A 25,654-nucleotide genomic window follows, 5' to 3' on the forward strand; every position below is an offset into this window, starting at 1 on the left:
GCTGACGTCACACGGGCGGGCCGCCCGTCACGTGAGGCGGGCCGGCGCTGCGGTGGCCGCGAGGATCTCGCGAGAGCGGGGCGCTCGGGGGGGAGCCCCGAGCTCTGTGCTGCCCCCAGGACAGGCTGCAGGCCACTGAACCTGAAGGCACTCTGAGGTGACTACAGTCGTCTCGCACAGAATTAATTCAGTCCCAACTGTATAAAAACATTGGAAGTTGATGGCCTATTATCTCTGAAGTGTTCTATCTGTATATACCCGGGTATCCATATGAGTCACATGTGTTCCAAGACAAAACTTGGAACTAATGCTTCTGCTAATGACGTGTGTTTCCATGGGTAAAAACTTCAATTTCACGTAGCTTCAGACGTCTGATGGCTTTAAAGGAATCCTTTTTTGTTTGTTTGTTTGTTTTGTTTTTGAGAAAACCAGAAAAGAAGGTGAAGTTAGTTTGTAAACATTCTCAGATACAACGGAGAGTGACAGCCCAGGTCATTTGATCACTTTGTAATCCAATGCTCTCTCTTATCCACACTGTTAGGGATAAGCTTACTTCATCTGAAACCTCAGAAGCATGGATCTTGCTCTTGAAATCCTGTTTCTAGTAGGATTGGAAGGAGTGCCAATAGCAGCGTGGCTCTGCTTCCTCACAATGACTGCCATATAGTCCCTCTCCTCAGTGAGGCCGAATGATTTCTGCTCTCAAGCTGCCTTCATACATTTTTATTTTGAACCCATTTGAAATGGAATTCAGCTACTCCCATCTGCTAAAATCAAGTTCAGCTGCTGTGAACTTGACCTTTCCTTGCTGTTTGTCTCAGTTCACTCACACTTCCCTGTTTTTCCAAAACATCCTGGATAAGTTTAGTTGCTCCTTAGGGTGGCATGGGAATCTACTTTTCATTTTCAATGCTATTGCTATAAACACATATTTCTTTTTCAATGCAGCATTTTTAGACACAGTAATGTATTATTTTGTTTGTTTTCCCTGCAACACTTCTCGCAATCTTTATTGTTGCCGTGCATTGCCAAAAGCAGAAGTTAGCTTGAAAAAGGACATAATGAGCAGCTCTGGTCAAGTGTTTAAATGACTCATCAGCAGAGGAGTTGAGGGTAATGGAGGTGGGACATGGGTTGTTCTCATTTTGGATCAGTTTTTGGAACCTGCTCTGGGAGTGGAGGAAGGTCTGGAGAACACAAAGTCTCCCACAAGAGATGGAGAGGGAGGCCCAAGCTCAGGTTTATACTTGGTGTGCAATATTCTGCCTCTCTGCTGGAAAATCAGTAGACACCTATTGGAAAAATAACAGATGCTTGGATTGCTACCAAAAAATGATCACTCTCTCATATATATATAAAGTTGCAAAAGCAACAATATTGTGGTAAAATTTGGTAAATAAAGAACATAAGGTTATCGGCAGAGAATGATGTTGACCTTCCCTGCTGTGGCTCATTAGCTCACTAGGCCTTTATTAATGGTGCAGAGATGGCACCATACCAATTTCCACCTCCTTTCAGGACAGGTTTTACCAGGGTGTTTGTTAGATGAACGCATCAAGTCTTGCACAACCGTGTTGGTAACTTGTTGGCTGACATCAATCAAGCATTAGAGCAGGGTAAGACATAAACAAACAAAGTTACAGCTTCTGTAAAAGCTGTTATATACACACCCTGGGGGTCCAAATTAGCACTGCCACTGAGGGAAATAAAATGCATACCCAGCCCCTACACATTTAATCTGACAGAGCTGCTGGCCACCCAGCATGCTCACAGGCCCAGATAATGAACCATGATGCACTCCCTGGCCTTTCTTCAGAGCCATGGATGCAGAATGGGAAACACCCAGGAGATGTAGGAGCCATTACTACAGTAAAAGCTGTCCTGTGAGGTCAAGGCAGAGTACAAGCAAGGGAAACAGAGTACAGGCTAGGAATTTTTACCAGGAAAGAATTTCCACAAAACATGACTATTTTCCCATAGCCTTTTGCTAAGTATTACCTGACTTCACACAGTTATTTCCTTTCTGAAGAGACATACTAGGCATGGCTAACCAAGTTCATGGTACAGAGTCCACTCTCCTGAGCATACCTGCCAAAGATAATAAACCTACAATCAGAATGGAACCATTTAGGTTGGAAAAGACTTCAAACATCAGAGTTCAACTGGTAACCCAGCCCTGCCTAGTCTACCACTAAACTATGTCCCTAAGTACCAGATTCTATAGGGATGTGACTTCATCACTTCCCTGGACAGCTTGACCCAGTGATTGACAACCCTTTCAGTAAAGAAATTTTTCCTAATATCCAATTGAAACCTCCCCTGGCACAGACTGAGGTCTTCTCCTCTCATCCTGTCACTTGTTACTTGGGAGAAGAGACACACCTGGCTACAACCTCCATTCAGGCACTGCCGACAGCAGTCAGGCTCCTTCCCTGAGCCTTCTTTTTTCCAGCCTTAACAACTCCAGCTCCCCCAGCTGCTCCTCATAGGACTTGTGCTCCAGACCCTTCAGCAGCTTCACTGCCCTTCTCTGGACACTCTCCAGCCCCTCAATGTCTTTGTCATAGTGAGGGGCCCAGAACTGACCACAGGATTTGAGGTGAGGCTTCACCAGTGCTGAGTACAGGGAGACAATCTCTGCCCTGCTCCTGCTGGCCACACTATTCCTGATCCAGGCCAGGCTGCCATTGGCCTTCTTGGGCCACCTGGGCACTGCTGGCTTATGTTCAGCTGCTGTCACCAGCAGCCCCACGTCCTTTACCACCGGGCAGCTTTCCAGCCACTCTGCCCCCTGCCTGGAGCAGTGCACAGGTAGATCCATGTAACAAATTGAGACAGTGAAGTTACCTGAAAGGTGTGCCTTTTTTTTTTTTTCTTCCCAGAGATGTATAGCACAAAGAAAGGATGAAAGAGTTACATTATAAACCCAGGTTCAGATAAATGAATTGAGGGGAAGCTAAAATACAGAACTAAGAAAAAAAGACCCAAGAAGAGGGCAGAAAGGAGGCTATTGGCTGGTTAGAGCTGTACCCACCAGGCTTGGGAAGCACCTTTAAGTCAGCCCCCAAGCCTACATTCTCACACTTGCTTTCCCTCAGAACATGCTGGGCTAGCTAACTATGTCACATTTAGGAAAATTGCTTTTTAAATGCATATATTATATGTTTGGTTAAGTTAGAGCCCCCACTTGTATCCAGGCTCCTGCTGTTATTTTTGTCATTCCATAGAAGATGCTATTACAGTTTTTCCTAAGGACACTGAATTGCCAAAATCCAGGTTTCCCAGACACACCTGAACACAGATGTTCTATAGAGGACATCTGTTACTTTGCTACAGCCCAACATCATCAACACTTCCTTTTCCAGGAAGAGATGTTTAACCACCTCTGCCCTGTGGGTACAGGTACACTCAGCCAATGTGACCCCAAAGAACCAACTGATTGAGGCAGGCTGCTCAGCCAAATTGTATCACCAGCTACTGAAAAGCAATCCAACAGCTCTTTCAGTGTGGAGAAGTGATTTCCATGCTGACTCATAAAGCAACTGCTTACCTGTTTGCTTCAGCACATAAAAAATCCCAGTAAGAAAAATCTAAGGAAATCAAATTAAAAATGAGGACCTGAAAAAAGGAGTCACAGATACCGGGCCTATTAGTCTCTCCCAGAGCTTTTGAACCTCTGAAGCTACTTGCAGACCAGTCTGGAAAAGTCTTCAGGGATCATGACAGTCTCTGTAGGTTCAGGGGGGCAAGGGGATGGGTAGAGATCAGCAGCTGGATGAAGGAGAAAACCCCCAGTCCCACAAGCAGAAAGGCAGAACCAAGGAGAACCCCTCTGAGTACTGCTGCTTGAGGTTATTTGCAGGGGATGATAGAGTCAGGTACCAAGGGCATACAGCACAGAAAAACGGGCTTCGTGATTTCCACTGCTGTGGAGCAACTGATTTTTAATTGCTAGACCAGAATAATGTGGCCAAAGAGTTCTTAGTCAGCGGCAATTAAGAAAAACTGCACATATCAGCACTTTTAATTAACAATGCTTCTTGAGGCAGAACCATTTCAGTCATCTTCAGGATAACACCACTGCTTTAAGCTATTGTTTCAAACTACTGAACCAGAACATATGAGTTCAGAAAGGGCAGGCAGTACATTGTCACTGCTTCCTAACAGCTACTGCACACTACTTACTGCCAGCTTTCAGTGTGAATAAAGCCTCTCTGGCCATCACCTTTCTGTGAAGCATATATTCCTTTTTTGGTTTGGAAGTCTGGTAAGATGGATCTCATTGGTTTCCATATACATAAAAAGGGAACTACAAAATGAATGGTATAACTAACACTAAAAAAACCAACCACAAAAATAAACTAAAGTGCCACATTCTCACAAAGGCTAAGAAATGAATACTTAATATGCATCAAAGATTTTATTTGCATTAACTGAAGATTCAAATATTAAAATAAGTCTACATTAAATTATAATATTAAATATGCTTTAAATACAATAAACTAAACATGTTTAGTTTCTAAACACAAAGGGAACAAAAATAATTCAGAATGCAATAAAATTAATGACACCAGAGGACAGAATAACGACTTTTAATATGTAGTTCCACAAGTTGTCACCTCATAGCATTGTTTATTTCAAGAAGTGGCCTTTTAATTGATGCACAAATCCCATGTTACATAAACTAAGTAAGGTGTCTCTCAAAAAAATATTGCTCAGTTAAATTCTCTTTTATGCAGCGATCAAAACTCCTTTGGTAGCTCTTTTTCAGAATAAAACATACCAGTAGACAATTCAGGAAAATAAACAGTCTTGCAGGTATTACCAGAAAAGGTGTCCTCCTCATAGTTACACTTATCTAACACATCTACAGCATCATTCAGTCTTCAAATCAAATCAACTTACGTATGTACAATATGTAACAAAGTACTCACAAAATCCTCAGTCTTTCAAGACAAAAAGCTATGCTTTCCCAATATTGAGACCATAAAAGTATTTTTTTTTTTAAAAAAAGGTTTTGCTTTCTTAAAGTGGAGCACGCTGTACAGTAAGTTCCCTGGATGTTATTTTCAAGGCAGAACTAAATGTTACAGCAATTACAGAAAGTGAAATACACCTGCTGCCCTAAAATGAGGTAGGGCCTCTTTGACTCAGATCTAATCTTTGCCACCCAAGCCAGCAATAGTAGTAATAATAGAACAATCCATACTTTAGCTAAATAATCCAACAGCTAAGTACACACATGAATGCAGCTGTCCTCTTGGCACTTCAAGAATCTCACTTCAAAACCTGATTTATCCAAACCAGACTGAAGTTTCTAATAACTTGAAAGAAAAATAACAGAACACAAGTTTAAGGGTTTTCATGGTGCAAAACTTCAGTGTATTTCAACAACACTGCTTGTATGTACATGTTCATCTCTGAAGGGTTTTTAAAAAGTTACCCAAGTTGTCACTGTAGCTAAAGAATGCAGCATTTAGGGACTTTATGGATGCAGTTAGGAACACCTAAATGAAGAAACCAGACTTGCCCCCATGACAGAATTACTTTTCACACAGCTGATTTTACCTTTCCATCCAACTTCTATGACATTGTTAAACAAAACTGTAAAACTAAATTTTGAAGAACCCAAGAGAACAAAACATTAACTAAAGGGGAAAAAAAAAAACCAACCCCCAGGACATTTAAAATTAGTAAGAAGTCTTGACAAAGGCGATCAATTAACATGTCATTTTGCTTCTTTTCCACAGCAGTGCATGCAGCTGGTTGAATAATATACATCAACCCGAAATCTGCTAAAAGGAAAGTCTGGAACAGCATAGGTATTTGGTGTCCTGAAGATATATGATTTTGGTTTTTATTCTTTAATTTTTTAAAATAAAACTTTTTCTTCTCCTTTATGCGACATAGTGGTACTGATTGGGGTTGTCTTTATCTCTCTCCATATAGTCTCTGTCAATGAGAGATTCAATTCTCTTTTTCAAGTCTCCAGGCTACAAGAAAAGATGAGATTAGTAGAACAGTTAGGAATACAAAGGCAAACATACTTTAAAAAAATACTGCTAAAAGCTATATAAGAAATGCATCATAGTATATAACTGATGATGATACTGATACTCTGACTTCTGTTCACACGATACCTTAATCTTTGGGTTTAATTCTGTATTTCACATTTCTTGCTCTTATAGATAAGCTGAATAGAAACATCTATTACATATATTTAGATAAACCTAGGATGGTTTGACAAACAAAAACGTAAGTTACCTTTACAGGAAATTTCAGTTGATTATACAATTCAGAAACAAGAAGATTATGACCAAGAGTCTTCCTCATCTTCATTATTCGAACAATAGCAGCATCAATCTGGTATTGCCTGTCCTGAAATACTCTTTCAGTTGTGCTGACCTGTTCCTCAACCTAAAGAACAATACAACACCACAAATCGTATCACCTTCTGTTGCTACTATTAATTATATACCTATAGTTAACCTTGGCAATAAAATGAAACTCATGCATTCTTACTCATCCCTGAGACAGATGCATGCATCACTGCATTCTAAGAGGTATGTGATTTCTGAAGTATACTGCTAAAGCAAGTAAAAGAGAAAATTAAGGATAACGTAAAGGAAAAAATGTGTCTTGTTTTACATTATTTGATAAATTAAAGCGTATCTTAGAAACTTCCTTCAGATTTTTGAGGGAACACGTAACACTTTGACAGCCCAAATACAGCAGTGTTTTGTGTCAAACTCCAGTTTGAATTTCAGCTAATTTAATATGCAAAAGCAAAAAAGAAACAAGCCAATGTTAATTAGAATATGTCCTCTTGTGTCAAGAATGGGGATTCAGATACAACAAATAAGTTTTTTTTTTCACTGCAGAATCAGGGACAATCCTTTTATAGCCCTCTTACCTGCTAGATATAGAAGTGACATGGTAACATTTGATTCATGAGTTCAATATAGTACCAACACTTCAGCAACACCACAAACTTCTAAGACGGACTGAAACATCTACAAGATCCTTTTAGTTTAATATACAGGCATTTAAATTTGCAACCGCAGGAAGCAACTTAAGTTGTTTTCAAGTTCAGTGATTTTAGGGTCTATTGCCTCTCTGAGTTATCTTGACTACTCTAAAAATGAAATATCCATCAAAATTAAATATTCATTTCTTCATATGCAAAAACCACAAGAGATTATATCTTTCCATAAGGGATATGTGGATAAACAATTAATACATAAACTAAATGAATGCAAAAAGTACGTACTGTTTCTTTCATTTGAATCTGGTTGATCTTTATTCTAAACAATTTATGCTTGAAGTCACCGTTAAAGATGAATTTATCTCCATCTTCCACATCCTTGCCCTTTGGATTTTTAATCAACACTCGTGCTTTTCCACAAGCTAAGGACTGCAAGGTTCTTCTTAATTCACTGTCCTCTGTGAAGGAGTTTAAATTTGGAAGAAAGCAGAACAAAACGTTAACATCAAGTTAATGTTATGTTAATCACATAACATCAAGTTTTATGTGATTAATCTAGAAATAAAATCGAGAAGCCAGTGATTTTATGTTAATACCGTCTTCTAAGTTCCAATTAGGAAGTAGCTCACAGCATTCAAACTTGGTGTTGTCTTTCACAAGTTAAATGCTGAGAGCATGCACAGGATTATATATGTCAGGAAGTTGGATTTAGGCTCATCTCAGTGAGTTTTCTATCCAAAATAGTTTCGAAAAAGATTTCACATTAACACAAACTTAGTTTTATTGCTTTAGTTTTGTGTGGTAGTAACAGGGCTTTGGAAAACAAAAAGTCAATGTATGACAAGAAACTCAAAGCCACCTATTTGATCAATGTTTTTATCACACAGCAAAAAAATAGAATAAAAATACAGAAGTCTAAATTGACAGAAAGATGTTTTGTGGGAGGATACAGCTGACTGCTATTATAGTCAAACTGCTCTCAAAACATGAAAGTAGTAGACAAGTGTGTCAGGAAAATTTCATGTAGTAATATTTAAGGCTAAAAGCATTTAGGCAAGAAGATAATTAGAATATTTAAGACTTTATTTTATGTTGCAAAGCCTTGTATCAAGATTTTGCATTGAAACAGCCTCTGCAGTCTCTAGAATACTTCATTCACAGTATAAAATTATCACTAAATGCGTTGGATCTCCTGAATGGAGTTTTAGTTCAAAAACTGAAAGAAAGGTTTTACAATCTAGTGCTGAAGTACAGCTGAGTAAAAGAGTAACACCATCACTACTTTTAAAATACTTAAGCTTTTACACAGAGCTGCCTTTTCCTTCCTTTAAACTTCCAACTGTCCAGTGATTTCTAGTAAAAACTCCTTTAAACAATGTGGGGTAAACAAGCATTAATGACGTTTTGAGGTATTTTTTGTGTTTCAGCCTCAGTAAATAGAGATTGTTGAGCCGTGCTTTTTCCAAACACAAGGCAGCTGTTAAAACACTCTGGAGCTTTGCATGGGAAGTCACAGGTTACAGTATGCCAGAGGGAAGGAATTTACAATTACTTATCAATCCCTGAAGTAGAAGTAAAAACTACAGCCCCCAGAGGCTTCCTTGATAATAAGACAAGTCAAAACACAAAATATATTTGGATAACACATCTCAAAGTAGCACAATTAGAGAGAAGATGCCCATTCTTTCTCTGAGTAACAGTTTATGCATTTTCTCGCTGTCCTAATGTAGCAGGGACAATCTCATTAAAGAGGCTGATGATAATTTATTGTAACAGTGATTGGAAAACACAAGTTCCAACTGTGGCCAATTAATCCCTCCAAGAAAAATGGATAAGCAACTTGTAACTTTACAAAACCATGCAGTGACATGACAAGGGGGAATGATTTCAAACTGAAACAGAACAGACTAGCTATTAGAAAGAAAGTCTTTATTGTGAGGGTGGCAAGGCACTAAAACAGGTTGTCCAGAGAAGTTCTGGATGCTCCTTCCCTGGAAGTGTTCAAGACCAGGCAGGTTTAATGGAAGGTATCCCTGCCCAGGGCAGGGGGATGAACTAGATTACCTTTAAGATCCCTTCCAATCCAAGCCATTCTGTGATTCTATGCTATTCATCCTGGTCTCACAGAACACTGTGGACCATGAACTGTCCTTACTCTCGAAATTTCTATACTACTTCTGCAGAGGGGAGAGAAGTACAGGCATGGTGCTCAGAACAATGACATATAGGTAGCTCCCAACTATCAGTTCCAGCCACCTGCCTTAAAAACAGTCCATTGAATTCCTTATTTTGTGCTATAATGGAATGGATTTCCACACAGCAGATTTTATCTGTTGCTGTCAGGCAGCCAGAATGCAAGCTCCAAGGGACAGCAATCCAAGATGAGAAAGCAGGACCTGGGTAAGGCTTGCATGAACCTTTGTTCTGTAAACATTGTACTCCAACCTAATGAGCCTCTCCAGACTATCCTGATGATTATTATCACTGGCATGGATTTTCTTTAGCTCCCTTACCATTACGGGAGAGGATGACTAACTTCTAGCACTGACACTGAGACAATGAAGCACCCAGGCCGTACTTCCTTCTGCAATGCATCATTCTGAACTGCAAGGATTCTTGGTATCCCCATTTTACAGTCTTCTAATAAATACATTACAATATTTTAGTACTTGTAAGGACTCAAATATTCTTTCAGATACTGATTAGGTCGATCTCAAGTTTCAACATGTGAAGGACTACTGGGTATAAATTTGCAGAGTAACGATGACACTGTTTTGGCTGCAACTGTTTCAAGAGAGTGTAAGAATTCGGGGGAAAAAACCCACCCTAGAACATAAAAACACAGAAGACAGATACTGCAGATGGTTAAAAAGAAAACTCTACTCTTCCTCAGTTTTCTCTGTCCTACAGGTTCAAGTGCCAAGGCAGAGAGCTACAAAGAACACACCCAGCACACACTGCTGCTCTGAACAAATCCTTCCTGCTGGGAAGGGGCACCCTAGCCACAGGAATGGGCAACAGGCAGGTGAGCTCTCAGAACACTTCAATTGAAAATACTCTCTTAAATCACCCCCAAATGACACATCATTTTCAAAGTACGAGAAACTGAAAAGGGAGCAAAAAGAATCTGTACACACAATAGTCTTTATCACCACTTAAATTTTAAGAACTGCAGTGAAATCCAATAGGTTGTTAGTAGTACCATGTGCCACACAGTTCTTACTAGTAATTTTGTGAAGCATCCATTTTTACACACCAAGAAAATACACTAAAATACCTGCAGTGTGTTTTCCTCACCACGTTTGGTGTGCGTATGCTATTGGCACAGAAAGCTTGTCCTAACGACCATGACAAATTTCTTAAAATTAGGCCTTTGCATACCAAATCATAATTGCCAATGACTTGATGAATAAATTTAAGAATCGGAAAGTATTCTTCCTACCTACACCAGTAGCCATTTTAATTTCTTCAAAACTGAATTCATCTCCTTCATTAAACATAAGCAATACTAATGTCTGAAAGAGTGACACTTGAAACTCCTTCTTCCCCTGAAAGAGAAACAACAAAATATAGTAATATTCAGAGAATTTTCTACTGTACCCCCTACATTTGACAGTTACAGAACATATACATTAATTTTTCGATTTCTAGAAGAATGGATATGCCTTTTAGAATGCTTGGCACACAAAAGAATCTGCCTGAATGTTGTATTGAGGAAACAGGATATTCATAAAACCTCTTTTTCCTCTCCTCTAAGACTAACAATACAATACACAGCAGAAGCTTGTTAGAATGGCCTGGTATTTACTTCACATCCTTCACTTCATTTTAATTACAATATATGAAATTTTGCTGTTGCCATCGTCAATAGCAAATTTGTCCATAATTAATTCAAGTTAATATTCACAGCAAGTTAGTAAAAGAATTCAAGGGGGTTTTTGTCTTTGCTGTAGCTCAGTGATGCTGCACTATTACAAGGCAAGATACTGCATGAGACAAAACAAAACCACATGAACAAACAGTGCAGTTATTTAACAGTTAAATAAATCAAGAAGCATTTAAATTTTAACCACAGCCATCACATGACTAACACTCTTCAATCTTCCTTATGTATGTCAAGCATACTAAAAGCATCACCAGGATTTCTACAATCAAAACAATTCCAAATTGAAGATAAAAGACGCTGTCTTTTTCTTGCTTTAGTTTCTTGTTTTATTACAACTTAATTTATTTGAATGAGCAACAATTCCTATCAAATTAGTATTACCAAAAGGTATCACACTGTCTTGTTAGCTAGGTGGTATTTCAGTTTAATAATAAAAAGCCTACTTTCTTTACAAAGTAACAGTATTGAATTGTGATTGTTCCTCCACAAAAGTGTTACTACCTTTATAAAAAATACAACATATGATAAGATTCCAAATAATTCACTTAAATTTTAACCTAACAGGCAAAGCATCATGCAAGCAAACCTACTTCCTTAAATTCTGCCTTTAGGACAGCATGCCCTAAAGTGGTCTGCCACTGAAGTTTTCGGCCACTGTGCTTTCCCAGGTAAAAGGTTTTAAATACCTCTTGAAGTTTTATCATCTGTTAAGAAAAGAGTAAAAACAGTAGCATTTTATCAGTGCAGTGATATGAAAAGATTTCACACATGTAATTTCTTTCTTCTCCTCAATCATGTTTCATAACAGGTACTTTTGTGGTAAAAACTTGATCTAAAGAGCAAAATTTTGCTCTCAAGTAGACTGGCACTATTATGCACATAAAGCCTCAATTCAAAAATAACTGAATTTTCCTTGGACTTTTACTTTACTTGTTTTGTTTTAAATAACAGTAAAATAAACTCCCTGGTAAAGGGTTTTAAACCTCAAAAGAGATACTGGTTTTGTCCCGGACTTTGAATCTGACCTGGAAGTCATGGGACAAAAAGCATCCATCTCACACTTTACACTGGCTAGTACCATCTGCTCTTAAGTTCTTCCGGTAGTTTCTGGATGGAATTTAACTCCAGGCCAATTCCACTACGTTATGCCCTCTTACTTCCAAGTAAGGGGATTCTACCCCTCCATTTTCATGAGGTGTTGCTCAGGCTGGATCCTTCAGTAGTCTGTCACAGAGGAAAAGACACTTCAGGAACAAGGGTACAAGAGCTTCCATATGTTCCAAACTGAGTGGGAACCCCATTACCACCTCTGACCTCGGAAGTGCTTCCCACACGTCCAATCAAGCAAGGTATTGTAGGAAATAGGGACTCCAAATACACATTTCAACCTAAATCATTCCTGGAAGGAGCTTGGCAAAAATCTCTCAACTGGGAAACAATCATTTTTCAGGCAAATATTATTTAAATGCACGGGTTAGTTTTGTGTGACACATTGCAGGGAACGGAAGAAGGATCTTTAAAAAAAGGAACCTGCAATAACATAACTATTGACTAGTTCAAAGTGCCTAAGCAATGTAGTTAAAGATTGACTAAATTAAGGTGAACTGACCAATTGCAAACTTTTAAGTAACTGCCTGCAATTCTAAGTAAGGCAATGATATTATTATACAGGTAAAAAACCCACCACATTTTATTTTTTGCAATTCTGGAATCCTTAAAATTACATAAACCCCTTAAATATCTAGCAGAAAAAACGTTAAATGAAGGGCATTAATGCATCCTGTGACAATGATTCCATTCTGCAAAGTGCATTTAGAAGAAGAATTCAAACACGAACCTCTGAATTTAAATGGACTTCCATAGGTGTGTAAGTTGGCCAATATCCCATAGTTAATATATTTACTGTCAGGTCTATATTTCCTGGGTCACTTTGGTTCTGCATATACTAAAATATAAGAGACAAAAATTATTCAAGTACACTATCTCCATACTAAATTAGAAAATGTATGTACTTAAATTAGAAATTTAGGATTAGTATAACAATGAAAAATTCTTACAGGCCACATCCTTGGTTAGACATGCTCTACCAGGATTTTCAGTAACTAGCTAATGACCACTTCCCCAACTTCAAAACACAGCAAGCAGATCTCTACCCTAGCATCCTGACTTCAGTAAGGTCCCAAAACAAGTACCCAGAGAGAAATTAAACAACAAAGTGAGCACATACAGTATTTCCTGCAAGCAATTATCAGTCACCATCAGGTTGGAAACTTTGGGGCTGAGACATGCACAGTTTCTGTGCACTTAGCAACCTTCAGGGAGTTTCTCTGGTGTGGGCCATTCACAAAAAAATCATCAGCGCAGCAGCAGTTTACAGAGTGAAAGGATACAGACTTGTAAGGATGTCAGTCAACTAAATTACTACGTGGTATTTAGACTAATTTACTTTAAAAGGAATCAAAATTGTATTTTTTGTTTTATACAATAAAATTATTGTACACAATAAACAAATTCTGTTGTATAAACAGAACAGTAAGTAGACGCCATTGTTGTGACTAGGATCTGCTCAAAAGCTGTTTTGTTTAATTTTAGCTTAATCCAAGGGACAGCACCGTTAAATGCCTCCCCATGACTGCAGAAAATTTAGTATACAAACAAAAGCTAAAGGTACCTGCTTGAACTGTACCATGACATCTTTGGACAGTTCCATGTCCTTGAACATGCCCTCCAGTTTGCTGGTAAAAGCAGCGCCACATTCTGTCACACAAAAAAAAGGGCAAAGATCCCATAATTACAGAGAAGCACAGAACAAGTAAAACATTTAACCTGAGACAGCTGAGCCACATTACCAGGTTACAGAGCATCCACAAATAGGTACCTTTTCAGGATTTTGCTCCTCTGTAGGTACATTAAATAAACCACTCATACCTAAGAAGTCAGCCTGATAGTTCTTTCTGAGCATAATGAAAGGTCTGATATACATATATATACACCCCCCCCCCCCAAGTATTAAAGAGCTGTCCAGCTATTACTTAAAATTTGGCTTGTCACTTAAAAACATGAGAAAATAAGGATTCCAATTTGCACACCAAGAAGTAATACAAATTTAACACATCTGAAGACACCTACCATGTTTAAGCTTTGACAACATGGACTTCTCTGCATCTACTGATGCACTTTTACCAACCAGCAGTCTTTTGGCCAAGTCTTTCTTATAAAATGCCTCAAACACATCTTTCCCTGTAAAGAAATTGAAACAAAAATTTAAATGAAATGATACATTCTATCTGCATCTAACTGACCTTAAGGTTTGTGACACACGCCTTTCACATAAAAAGCTCATTAACAGAACAATATTCATTATGCAGCAGCGAAAAAAACACACAGACATTTTGTTCTTTTAATATTTTAGTAATTTTAAACATTTTGCAGATTTTTTACTTATTTTTTATTTCTGCCCCAGGAACTTAGGCTGCCTTTTATTTTCCATTGCATCAGCTGCAAAGCTCATGAAATTACTCTGGGCTCCAGAAGAACATTCTCCCTCCACTGGTCTGATTTATTAAGAAAAGGTGAGGGGAGAAGGTTTTCTATGCATTAAAGAATATATTTTAAAAGCCTAAGGGAAAGAAAATTTAACAGGAGTCCTCTCACATGGTTTGCCAACACCCTTTTGAAATAAATGAGTCCTAGAGATAACCACGAACTTTCACACCTTAAACCCAAGCTTCTTCCTAATGACAGTGCAAAGATACCAGCAAGGTTCCCCTTTAAGAGGAACAAATTTACTGTAACCCAAGCCAATACTTGTGCCGCTTACAGTAGCCCCTTGTAATTCCTTGCAAACACCTTCCAATTTAGTGTTTCTTATGCTAGTCATCTTCTTTCCCCATTCTGTCCTGGTGAAGTTTCATGAACCAGCTGCATCAAGGTATTATCAAAAAGGCCAAAGCCCAGAAACTACCTACTAATTATCATCTGCTCTTAAAAGAGCTCCTATGTACTAGACAGCTCCAAATAAAATTTGTGCTTTTAGCTCAGCACTACAAAAAATATGAAGAGAAAAAGAGTTGCTGATAGTTTCAGATTAACAGAAATTAAATCTCTTAGGCTGACAAGCTGCCAGTACAACTGTTTTCATTCACCATCTCCATCTGACAAAAACAATGCAATTATGATTCAGTTATGCAAATGATAATACTTTATGACTTGAGTTCTTTCCCATCATATTGTACTTGTTCGGGACTTTTATGAGGAGAGAACCCCAGAGACCTCAGACAAACTAATACAGAACTGGGTAATCCCTGCTATTCCACCCCAGCCCAGGATACACATTCCACTTCCCTCAGAGCAGTGACCATGCATCTGTACTGGATTAGACCACTGGTTTTTCTGATAGCCAGTCTAGGAAAAAACCCCAATTTTTCCTAACACATTCAAGGGTTTTGCTCAGGCAGATATACATGAGTGAAATGCATTTCAAAAGCAGTGAAACTCAGCAATAACACTTTTTCCTATCACTCTGAGCCCTCCTCTGTGCTCCTTCTCAGCTATGATGAGAAAAGAGAAGTCAAGAAAAGTTGCTGACTTTTCATGCTTTATGCCTACAACGTACATAAATGGACAGGAAAGAGAAAGCCTGTACTGTCATTAGAGGAGAGGCTGTCATTACAGGCATGGTTGATTTACGTTAAAAAACTTTCAGCAACACCTCTAACTCTTAGCTCTCCACTCAGAAGACTCTGAAAGGTCTGTAATTTGCCAATCTCCACAGAACTATTTGTCCTCCCCAGTATATTTCTGTGCTCCTCCAGGTGTAAGGCAACTTGAATTAAAGACCAAATTGAGCAGAAATTCATGCTGAAAAAGATCTCTTGCATTCAGAGGAAAGCAGCCCTAATATTAGCAACGGGAACAGTTTTAATTGCATCAACAGCAAACTGCTATTTCTTACCATGAATGAATCTAAATATGATCATGATTTTGTCAAGGATTCTTTCCAGCTCTTCATCTGTTGCTTCTTTATTACCAGCTCTTAACTTGGAATCCACATATTTTGCTACAAATAAATAAAATTAGGTAACAGCTTAAAAAATAGATCTAAAATACCAATCTCCTTTAAGCATCTCCTGCTTGAAATATTACTAGGTGTTAAATACTACTGTCTGTTAAAATATAGGATAAGCACTAGATTTTCTATTTTCCCTTTTCCAATCCCTATGTTCAGTGGAATGACAGAGCCCTACTATATTACTGGAGCCTTACTATATATAATGGAAAAGAACTGCAAAAAGGAACAGTCCAAGGCAAAAAGTGAATACAGTATAATAATTAAAATTATTGCATTAGAAATTCCCACATTTTGTGTCACAGTCATACAAGCACATTACTTGCTGAAAGACAATGTTTTGGAAGCATACAATGTATATGAATGCATTTTATGAGAAACAGAAACAAACAACATAAAGAGGACTATATTTTTGTGAACCTTTACCATGTCCCTCATGCTCCTTAGTAGGAGCATATTAAAATTTAAACAGAAGCAATGCTTTCCAGTTAGTAGCTTCAGAATGCCAGAAACAAGGTTAAGCCTTGAGTTTAGCTGAGTATTTATTAAGCCACATTAGTATCCTTATACAACCTTCTGTGTAAGAAAAAAACCTTTGTGGCAGCTCGAACACCATGATCCACAAATGACAACAACCCATATCACGGCTTTAACCTGTATCACTGTGTTGTGCAATCTGTCCTACATAAAGTGGATTTTAGACGGAAGACACAAAATAAGCCAAATAAAGACAGAAGAATGTACAGAGGAAAAACAAACAACCAAGGAGCAGGATCCTCTCCTGGTGTAAAATGCCACAGCTCCAGTTTTTCAGCAGGCAAAAACTGTCAAGATAGCTTTTGCCAGATCAGGGATAAACTAAATAACAGTATTTTTAAAGAATTTGTTATTATCTTTCCCGTTAGTAAGCGCAAGTTCTCCTGTCAAGGTAGTGGGGCTTTTCCCCTCCATTAAAATTCCTTGTACCTGAAGGCTTTAAAATTGTTATCCCAACTTCAGCCTTCAAAGCAGATGGATGGGCTGTACTTAGTCCTTCCTGAGAGATCCAGAACATCCACAGAACTCCTCTACCACCACAATTAAAGCCAGTTCCCCTTTACTTGCCACAGCTGCTGTTCCCACTGGCCATTTAGTCCCGTGGCAGCCCCAGCGCTCCACTGAGCAGTTGTTAGCCCCAGGCCCCGTGCAAGCAGCAGAGCAGGGACAGGAGGTGACAGGTGACATGCTCCACCAGGCCCCTGACAGCACACCCAAGCTCTCGGGACCCACCACGCGCCCCAGTTAACCTTTGCCTCACGTCCCAAAACCAGTCTCCTAAAGCAGAATGCGACTCCACCACTATTGCACTAGCACACTCAGCAGCATTATCATGCTTTCTACAGATTTTTGAAATATTTTACAGAAAAATATTTGTGTACCTATCAATTCTGCAGGCTTATTTGGTCTCTTGTTGATAAATGTTTCAAAGGACTCCTTCATCAAGTTTATAAATTTTTCATTTTTCTGAAAGCACACTTCTATGATATGGTCCACTTTATCCTTAAAATCTAGTAGCTCTTGCACCATATCCTTGTCTTTTTCAGGATTAACCACTATTGTTGTCCCAAAGTTCTGTAAAACAAACACTTTTGATAGTAAAATACTTTAGAGTGCTACCTATCTCCCCCAACAGAATCATTTACCCTTATAAAATTTATCATTAGAGAAAGGAATTTTTTTACAGAACTACCTACTTATGACTGCAAGTTCTTAAAAAATGAGATGCATTGAAATTTAAAATAAAAACTAGACACACATTAATGGATTTCAAACATTAGTGTTTGATTTAAAGATTTACATTTAAGACAAAAGAAAAAAATTAAATAAATACACAGTAGACATGACTATGACGTGCAAGTTTACAGTGAGATACAGAACCATGATTCATGTAAAATAAATTAAATGGAAACTGCCTCAGAAACATTAAATAAGAAGGAAAATTTGCACTCTTTTATTAAACCTGCTGGAGAGCTTACTTGGTTAAACAGGTAGCAAAAAATTTAACTGCTGCTCAGCCCCCAGAGATTTCTCTTTCATCAAGGGCTCTAAACCAAAACAATCGTAGCTAACTTAGAAGGAAACAAAATTCTCATGCACAAGCAGCATACACAGACTCGACTTTTTCTTCCTGTTCCTAAATTTATTATCTCAGACATAGAACACCATTTGTCTAATGAACCAAAATATCCTGTACGGGAGGATTTTCACCTACTGGACAATTTACATTTGCTTAGTAACACTGATCAGTGCCCGGACAGAATGATCAGTTTTCCAAGGTGACAAAGAAGAACATCTGCACAGCAAAAGCAAAACAGAATTCAATTGGTGTGTTTTCACCAACTGAAGTATGTTAGCCAACAACAGTAAACGAGATAGGGGGAAATCGCTCTCCAGCCTCAGAATTTCCACTGCATCATCTAATTAGCCGCTGTCAACTTTCATGGAGATCTCTCTCAAGTACCATTTCACAGTAAAGCTGAACAGAAGGCTCCCAAGGTCCTTTGACTCAACATGTGTATCACAGAAGCACAGAACAGTTTGGGCCGGAAGAGACCTCTGATTATCACCTAGTCCATCAGATCTTCCCCTCGTCAGAATTTCCCCTTCATTAACACAGCATTTGGGTGTCTCACAGTCTGTCAGGTACATTCCTAAATTGCAGGCCTTTCCCCCATTCTGCAAATGGCAAACTGAGATACAAAAAACCAAATGGCACCTCTGAATTCACAAAAAGGTGACTACAATGGATCATAGACCCTTACCACAGTAATGTGGCTCACAAGATAAACGTCAGAAGTTCTTGAAGCCTCTCTTTACTGTCATGCAGAATGTTGGGAAGGAGGAGATTTACTGACAGTATGGAAAAGGTTTTCTACATTTTAGAGTATGTACAAAGCCATCTTAAAGCTGTTAAGAGGTCTGATTCTGTGAGATACAGGGTATGATAAGCCAATTTAGCAACTTGCTGCTATGAAAGGAGAGGTTCCTTTCCTTATTTTCTACCCATCTTGAACTCCTGCTTCTTTACCTGGACCACCACATGGACTTTTCTGTGAGTCTCTTTAGCTCACAAAACCTGGGATTAAACTGACCTTGCCCAGGTATTGTGATAAAACATCACAGGAGAGCGTATGGAGCGGCGGGCAGCACTAGGATTAAGTGAGGAGCATGATCTGGGAGAAAGGAAGAAGAAAGATAATCCTCCTCAGCCACAGCACCACCATTCAATTAGGCAACACCCTAAGAGCAAACTCCACCTCGGTTTTGGGGGCAGAGGTAACTATGTTCCACTCCCTTGAGCTGCAACACCGGTGGATCACGCTGAACTCCAGACAGAGGTTTGCATAAAAGGCACTTCTAGAATTAACTGATGTTGTGCACTTAGTCCTGAAGGTTGATGAACACATAGGCAGTTCAGGGAAGAGCCATGACATTGAAAATTATCAACTCCAGGGAGAGAAATCTTTTATGAAGCTTTCCTGTCTTCATCTTGCAAGAGCACTATAGTGAAAGCTCTCTGGGGCAGCATACTATATGGGTATTATGCCTGACAACCAAACCCAAAGCATCTAAATACAACTGCTGGATTATTTTCAATAGGAGCATTCTCTTCCCAACAGCTTTAGTACCCATCAGCACTGTTGTAGGTCGGTTAGGAGTAGCACTGCCTAAACTGCAGAAGAATAACATCTGATGTCTCATTGGTTTTGCAGGTACGTAAACAGTTATTTGCAGCAAAACATACAGTACAGTCTAATATAGTCTAAACACATGTGCACGTGGTTCTATTTAAAAGCAATGCAACCAAAACCACCCTGTATAATGTTGAAACCTATAAGGAAAGCAATTTCCAAGTAGAAATTTAAAACCAAAGCAGCTGTTGCTGTTTCTCATCATGTGATTGTTACTGAGGCAGAAGCATTTACATCCCTCCCTGTATATTTACTTAAAACAGAAATCTGGTGATACACCTATATGTTATTCTTGCTTTTGTCAGAAGAAATTTGTTACAGCATAATTTTTTACATTAGTAATAGATCTTTGACATACCTTGATGTATTCACTCCAATGCTGCAAAAGGATCTGCTGCCCACCTTTTACCCGGCTGAACAGCTGGTATGTCTGGGTCAAATCTGATATTCTGTTTTCATCAAGCAGGCTATCAAGTCCTAAAAAAAAAAGTAAATTTCAAAAAAAAGCAAATTTGAATACAGTTGCATAAATAGAGTTAGAAATATATTAGAGAAGATATCTATTAGAGAATTTACTAGTATTTCAACTGAAATACTTTCCCAACCAGGCGATAATTGTAAGCCTTTTGCAGAATGGTTATGAAGAGAGCTTGACATCAAGGGTATGGTTTTATCAAGGACCTCGAAAGAAAACAGGAAGCTAAGTAAACTACCCTAAATTTAAAGTAATGATAAATACTTAATGAGATTTATTTCTGTGGAGCATGGTGAGCCATGTTTTTAGATTAAGAATGTGCTGGGAACAGTCTACACTCCTACCAATGGAGTAACACAGTGTTACAAATTCCTTTAAAGCAACTTTTGTTTTGTCAATTCACCCTACATGAGACCAAGCTCTGGGCCAGCAAATGGAGAAGTGAAGCCTAAGGAATGTAACAAGCAAATAACTTCATACACATTTTTCCATTTCAGACTATGACAGATGTAGTTCGAGTGCAATCAGAAGTACTGTCTGGTGTCAGTTACAGAGGCTTTAGTAATACCAAAGCATAGCATCAAAGATTGATGACATTTTTTTAAAAACAAAAAGCTTGATTTTACACAGGTTCACAATTCACACCATCAGTGTAGCTGACACTGTACAACTGTCCTACTTCACCAAATATGTTTCATTAATGCCATTTTTCACAATGAAAGGAAACATTGATTTGTGAATCACTACCAAATTATCCCATATTCTACCATATTCTTCAGCTTAAACATATTTCACTGTATATTGTAACTTTCATGGATGTTCAGAAAGGCAAGCAATGTTCAGGAATGATGTTAGGTAAACTTTTGTCTGCTATTTTGAGATTTCCTAAACTCCTCAGGTATCAGAAGAATAGACGTACTTTAAATGTAGAACAACAAACTACACAGTCTCAAATACAGGGGTTTAGTGCTCTCTTTTCACTGAACATGGAATTAAAATCCTGGAAATCAAAGAATCATAAAAGGGCTTGGATTGGAAGAGACCTTAAAAATCATCTTCTTCCAATACCCAGCTGTGGGCAGGTATTGGTCACCTTCCAGCAGACCAGGTTGCTCACATCTCCTTCCAGCCTGGCTTTGACCACTTCCAGGGATGGGGCATGCACAGCTTGTCCTGGCGATGTGTTCCAGTGACTCACCACCCTCATAGTAACATCTCATCCTAGATATCTCATTTTTTAGTTAAAACTATTCTCCCATGACCTATCACTATCTGCCCCCTCTTTTTTATAAGCCCTCTTCGAGTACTGGAAGGTCACTGTGAGGTCTCCTGGGAGTCTTCTCTTTTCCATGCTGAATAACCCCAGCTCTCTTAATTAAAAAAATGCCCATCCCATTCAAGCATTAGTTGCTATTCATTTAAAGACACCAATACACTATCTGCTTTATTATAACCCAGATCATAAAATATAGTCTGCCCTTTCTCTAACATAAGCTATGTGACTGAAAAAATATTTAGCCATACATTTGACAAATGAAAAGGACATGCAGCAAAGCCCTCTGATAAAAGGTTTCCACAGAGCTTCCAGAACGCACTGCCACGGCCTTGGAAAAATCTATTGTACTCGCAACCCCACCCCCCACTAGATATGACTCAACAGCAGTTATCCTAACATAAGGAAGGAAACGTTCCTTATACAGACCCTGCATTTTAAAGTTTTCTCCTGCATCAAACAGACTACTTCACATTCCTTGACTTAATGAAGAAAAACTACAAAAGGTCCCATCTTCTACTTGAACACAATACTAAGATGCCATAAGCAAATCAAAGTATGTCCTAGATCAAACAAATACAGAAAACTAAGCAAGTCAAGTGATGATAGAAGCTTTTTAAACTATTTTTTCTCTGCGGAGACTGACTGCAAAAGCTGATCCAACAATACTTGAGTCCTGACGCACAGTAACCAGAAAGACAGAAAAACGTAAAAATCTCTCACACACATTGTAAACCAATAAAAAGTTCAGTTTTTAAGTTCAGTCTTAAAACAAGACCACATACTTCCTGTTTAAGTCACTTGATAAAAAAGCGTATCACTGGAAAAGTTACTTAATCACACTTGAATTAAAGAGCAAGCAAAATCGACATTATCAGCAAGATATAATTATTCTTACCTTCTGTTTATAAGTTTAAGAATAGCTAAGATGAAGTGACCAAGCTTATTTCTATAAAAGTACTGAAAATAGTGAAACAAGTGATTTCCTGGGTAGTTGAGAGAAAACTGTGAGCATAAGTCATCTTTAAAAGGGACAGAAAGACATAGAAAGGTATGTAAAACACATCAAAGTGTTAATCATGGAGGTGATGGAGCTTGAAGATACCAGACTACCAGGGACATCTGTTTTGCATCATAAAAGAAAACACAGATCTAAGGACAATTTGCTAGAAGATCTAAAACCTAAAATACAGCTACTGCAAGAAAAGGAAGAAAAAGATCATTTAAAGCATTAAAAGATCAGGGGATACTGAACAAACCCAGAAATTCAGGGGAAAAGGAGAGATTAAAATTTAAGAGGAACAAAGAAATAGCAATTTGAACACACTAATGTCTGAATAAGGCTTCCTAAGAAGGCTGCAGTTCTTACCTGAAATTACCAGACAAAAGGTAAAGTACAGACAAAGGCATATGAAAGCTCATTCCCTCAAATGCGGCTAGTTCCAGTATCTCACCATTCTTAAACTACACAATCATGAGAACACGTGAAACTATTGCACTTGAGCTGTGTGATTATCACAAAAAAGAAGCTACAACAGTAACTGCAGCTCTCCTCTAGAAGTTTATGTAATTCTAGGAAAGAAGCAGTTCCAAAGATTTAATTCCTAAGCCCACTGCTGCAAGTCAAAGGAGATTTAGAGGCTTAGCAACCTTCACAAATATGGAATTAGATTTTAGACATTTCTTTCCAAATATACCATTTACTTGTCACAGTGAGGATAACAATCACAGGATTTGCCTTCCATGTCTGTGGAAGTTCTTCCCATGGCTAATATACCTTCTAAAGTAAAAGCTGTGGAATTTATAGCTATTGCAGAGTATGAAAACCCATTGCTAATCAAAGGTTATATTAAATTTAAAAAAATACCTTTTTGCAAAATAGCTGCTAAGTGTTCTCCTAGTAGCTGCTTCTCCACACATGCAATCAGTGGTTTCCTGAATTAGGCAAGAAAAACATATTAGAAGCATTAAGAGTACAAAGGAGCTGCCTTCTGTCACAGTGTATTTGTGCATAATTTACATTGTACTGCAAAAAACCCCAACAATTTTCTACTTAGGGGTTACAAATTAAGACTAAAAATCACGTGATATAAGACAACAATAAACTATGTACATAATTTAAAAAAAATTTAAAAATTTGATAAAATGAAATTCCTTACACAGTAGAAGTGAGACACTTACATTGCAAAAGTCAATACAAAAGCATAGCTGGAAAAAAGTCATACTGAATTCTGGAAACAAACAAGCAAACAAACCAAAAACCTCTAAGGGTTTAAACTTCAAACCAAAACAATACAGACTAGTTCTGTTCAAAATTCAGCTAATTGTAAAATTTTCAGCTAATTTTGTTATGTATGTACATAAGCATAAGTTGAGCTAGAGCCACAAGACATAAATTTGCAAAAACTTTTAAATTTGTGCTGGAATATCCCCTACTTTTTATGTTTAGACATTCATTTTAGTCAGGACTGAAAAATAATGGGAAGTTTTCCCTTACACCTTTCATCGCCCAAAAGATAAAACAAATGCCTGAAGTGCAAAGGCATCATTAATTCCAATGTTTAAACTTCTACCCTGCTTACAATGGAACAATGTAAGACCAACCATTTCTTTATGAGTTAAGTTTTATAAAATTGGTTCTCAAAACCTTAATTGAGATTTCCTAGAAGAGATGTGCTCAACTTGGATTGATGGAAGCCTTTCCTGTAGGAGGATACACTTTTGCTAAAATGGAAGTGTACCTTTGCTAATACACTCTACATCCTGAAACAGCCCAGCAGCAACATGCCTGACTTTCCATACAAGACACCAGTTTAGGTCCTTCATTGGGAAAGGTTCAGAGAAGGAAAGAAAGATGGTCAAAATATGCAGCTGCAGCTACAAGAGAGACACCTGGGCATGTCAAAACTTTTTTCTGGGAAGGAGATGACTTAGGGATACCATTAACAGGCAGGAAAGGGAACTGACAGATCACTTTTCTCTGCATGAACTGGGGTCATCAGCAATGCTACTGGGTACCAGACTTAAAAGGAGGCACTTCATCACCTGGTGGCCGTGTACTTTAACACCCATGGAACACTTTGCCAAAGCCTGGCACAGACAGAAAAGCTGATGTGAATCCCCATGAGAGACTGCAAATATTTCACAGATACAAAGACACAAAACCACAGCAGGTTCAGAAAATACACTGAGCTGAAAACAAGCAGACACCAGGAAAGTATCAGGGCATCAAATACACTTCCTCTATTTGTTTCTTTCAGTGGTCATTAACTGAACATGAAATATTGTTCAGACAGACCCTTGTTTTTAACACATACAGCCATTTTCATGGTACTTTCCATATGCCCTGCCATTTCCAACTACTGCTATCTGCAGCAGCTGGCTCTTTCCAACAGCAGGAGTCAGGGTGGTATGAAAATGGTATTTCATTCCCTGCCCTGGAAGACCTATTCTGAGTATGGGAGAAGGGACAATTTGTCTGCTTGAGGCCAAGAGGCAAAGTGCTACGTCCTGGCAAGCGAACAAACTGAGTATTTATCTTGACTAAGGAAGGAGTCAGAAGGTACCTTCTCTGTGAGCACAAAGCCATGTACCTTGGTCATCTACTGACTGACAAGGAGACAAGCTTAACCTGGTCAGTTGTCCAGAACAGCATGTACTGCTGCGCTCAAAGAATCCCTCTGTGGGTTGCAACAACACACTTCCAGGTGTTGTTTGAAGTATTTGGAATGGTGTTTCACATGATGCTTTTTGTCCTAGTGATGCCTTAAGCTTTAGCTTTCATATTTGCAGATTCTACGTTATCTAGGGATGTAGTTTGGAGCCTCGTATTAAGTGCCAGTAAGCTTTCTTCACAGGGTAGGTAGACAAAACAAATCCCTTTTCTGTTGAGAACCAAGGACAACTCTCAGGCCCAAAAACATACAATGGTGGACTGAAGGGAGAAACAAGAAGGATGAGACCTCACAACCTGAAGCTGTGATCGGACAATTAAACCGCAATATGCAAATGGACCAAAACTGAAAAATATAAGACCTCGTGACTGGTCGGCCATTGGTGTATGGCATTTCGTAGTGGACTCGGGGTGCAGCCTTGCTCAGGCTCCTGTCCTGACCAAGGTGGATCCTGGAGGCCTTTCAATAAATACCTACTTTATTCTCTAGCTCTGTCCAGTCTGTTTCAGGTCAGCCTTCCAGGCAACACTAGAAGTATCACATCCAGCTCAAGATCAAGCAA

The 25,654-nt window shown here is 38.6% G+C and overlaps 1 protein-coding gene across 3 annotated transcripts in view; it reads right to left on the bottom strand.

Annotated features, from left to right (window-relative positions):
• Positions 1–4,405: 4,405 nt before the first annotated feature.
• The window catches only part of CUL4A (cullin 4A), a 34,978-nt gene continuing 13,729 nt past the window's right edge, over positions 4,406–25,654 (bottom strand). For 2 of the 3 annotated variants that reach the window (XM_066176733.1, XM_066176735.1), the window contains 12 exons: positions 23,286–23,353; positions 20,029–20,147; positions 17,358–17,550; positions 15,826–15,930; positions 14,001–14,111; positions 13,543–13,628; positions 12,709–12,816; positions 11,462–11,575; positions 10,428–10,533; positions 7,271–7,443; positions 6,265–6,417; positions 4,406–5,993 (listed from right to left, as the gene is read on the bottom strand). In XM_066176733.1, coding sequence (XP_066032830.1) covers positions 5,898–5,993; positions 6,265–6,417; positions 7,271–7,443; positions 10,428–10,533; positions 11,462–11,575; positions 12,709–12,816; positions 13,543–13,628; positions 14,001–14,111; positions 15,826–15,930; positions 17,358–17,550; positions 20,029–20,147; positions 23,286–23,353 — 1,432 coding nt within the window. In that variant the 3' untranslated portion in view covers positions 4,406–5,897. The remainder of the gene's footprint in view (positions 5,994–6,264; positions 6,418–7,270; positions 7,444–10,427; positions 10,534–11,461; positions 11,576–12,708; positions 12,817–13,542; positions 13,629–14,000; positions 14,112–15,825; positions 15,931–17,357; positions 17,551–20,028; positions 20,148–23,285; positions 23,354–25,654) is intronic. The other variant, XM_066176734.1, reaches the window with a different exon arrangement.

The sequence above is a fragment of the Chamaea fasciata genome, unplaced genomic scaffold (genome assembly GCF_029207755.1).
Source record: "Chamaea fasciata isolate MVZ Bird 193981 ecotype frontalis unplaced genomic scaffold, bChaFas1.0.hap1 SCAF_2, whole genome shotgun sequence".
Lineage (NCBI taxonomy): Eukaryota > Metazoa > Chordata > Aves > Passeriformes > Sylviidae > Chamaea > Chamaea fasciata.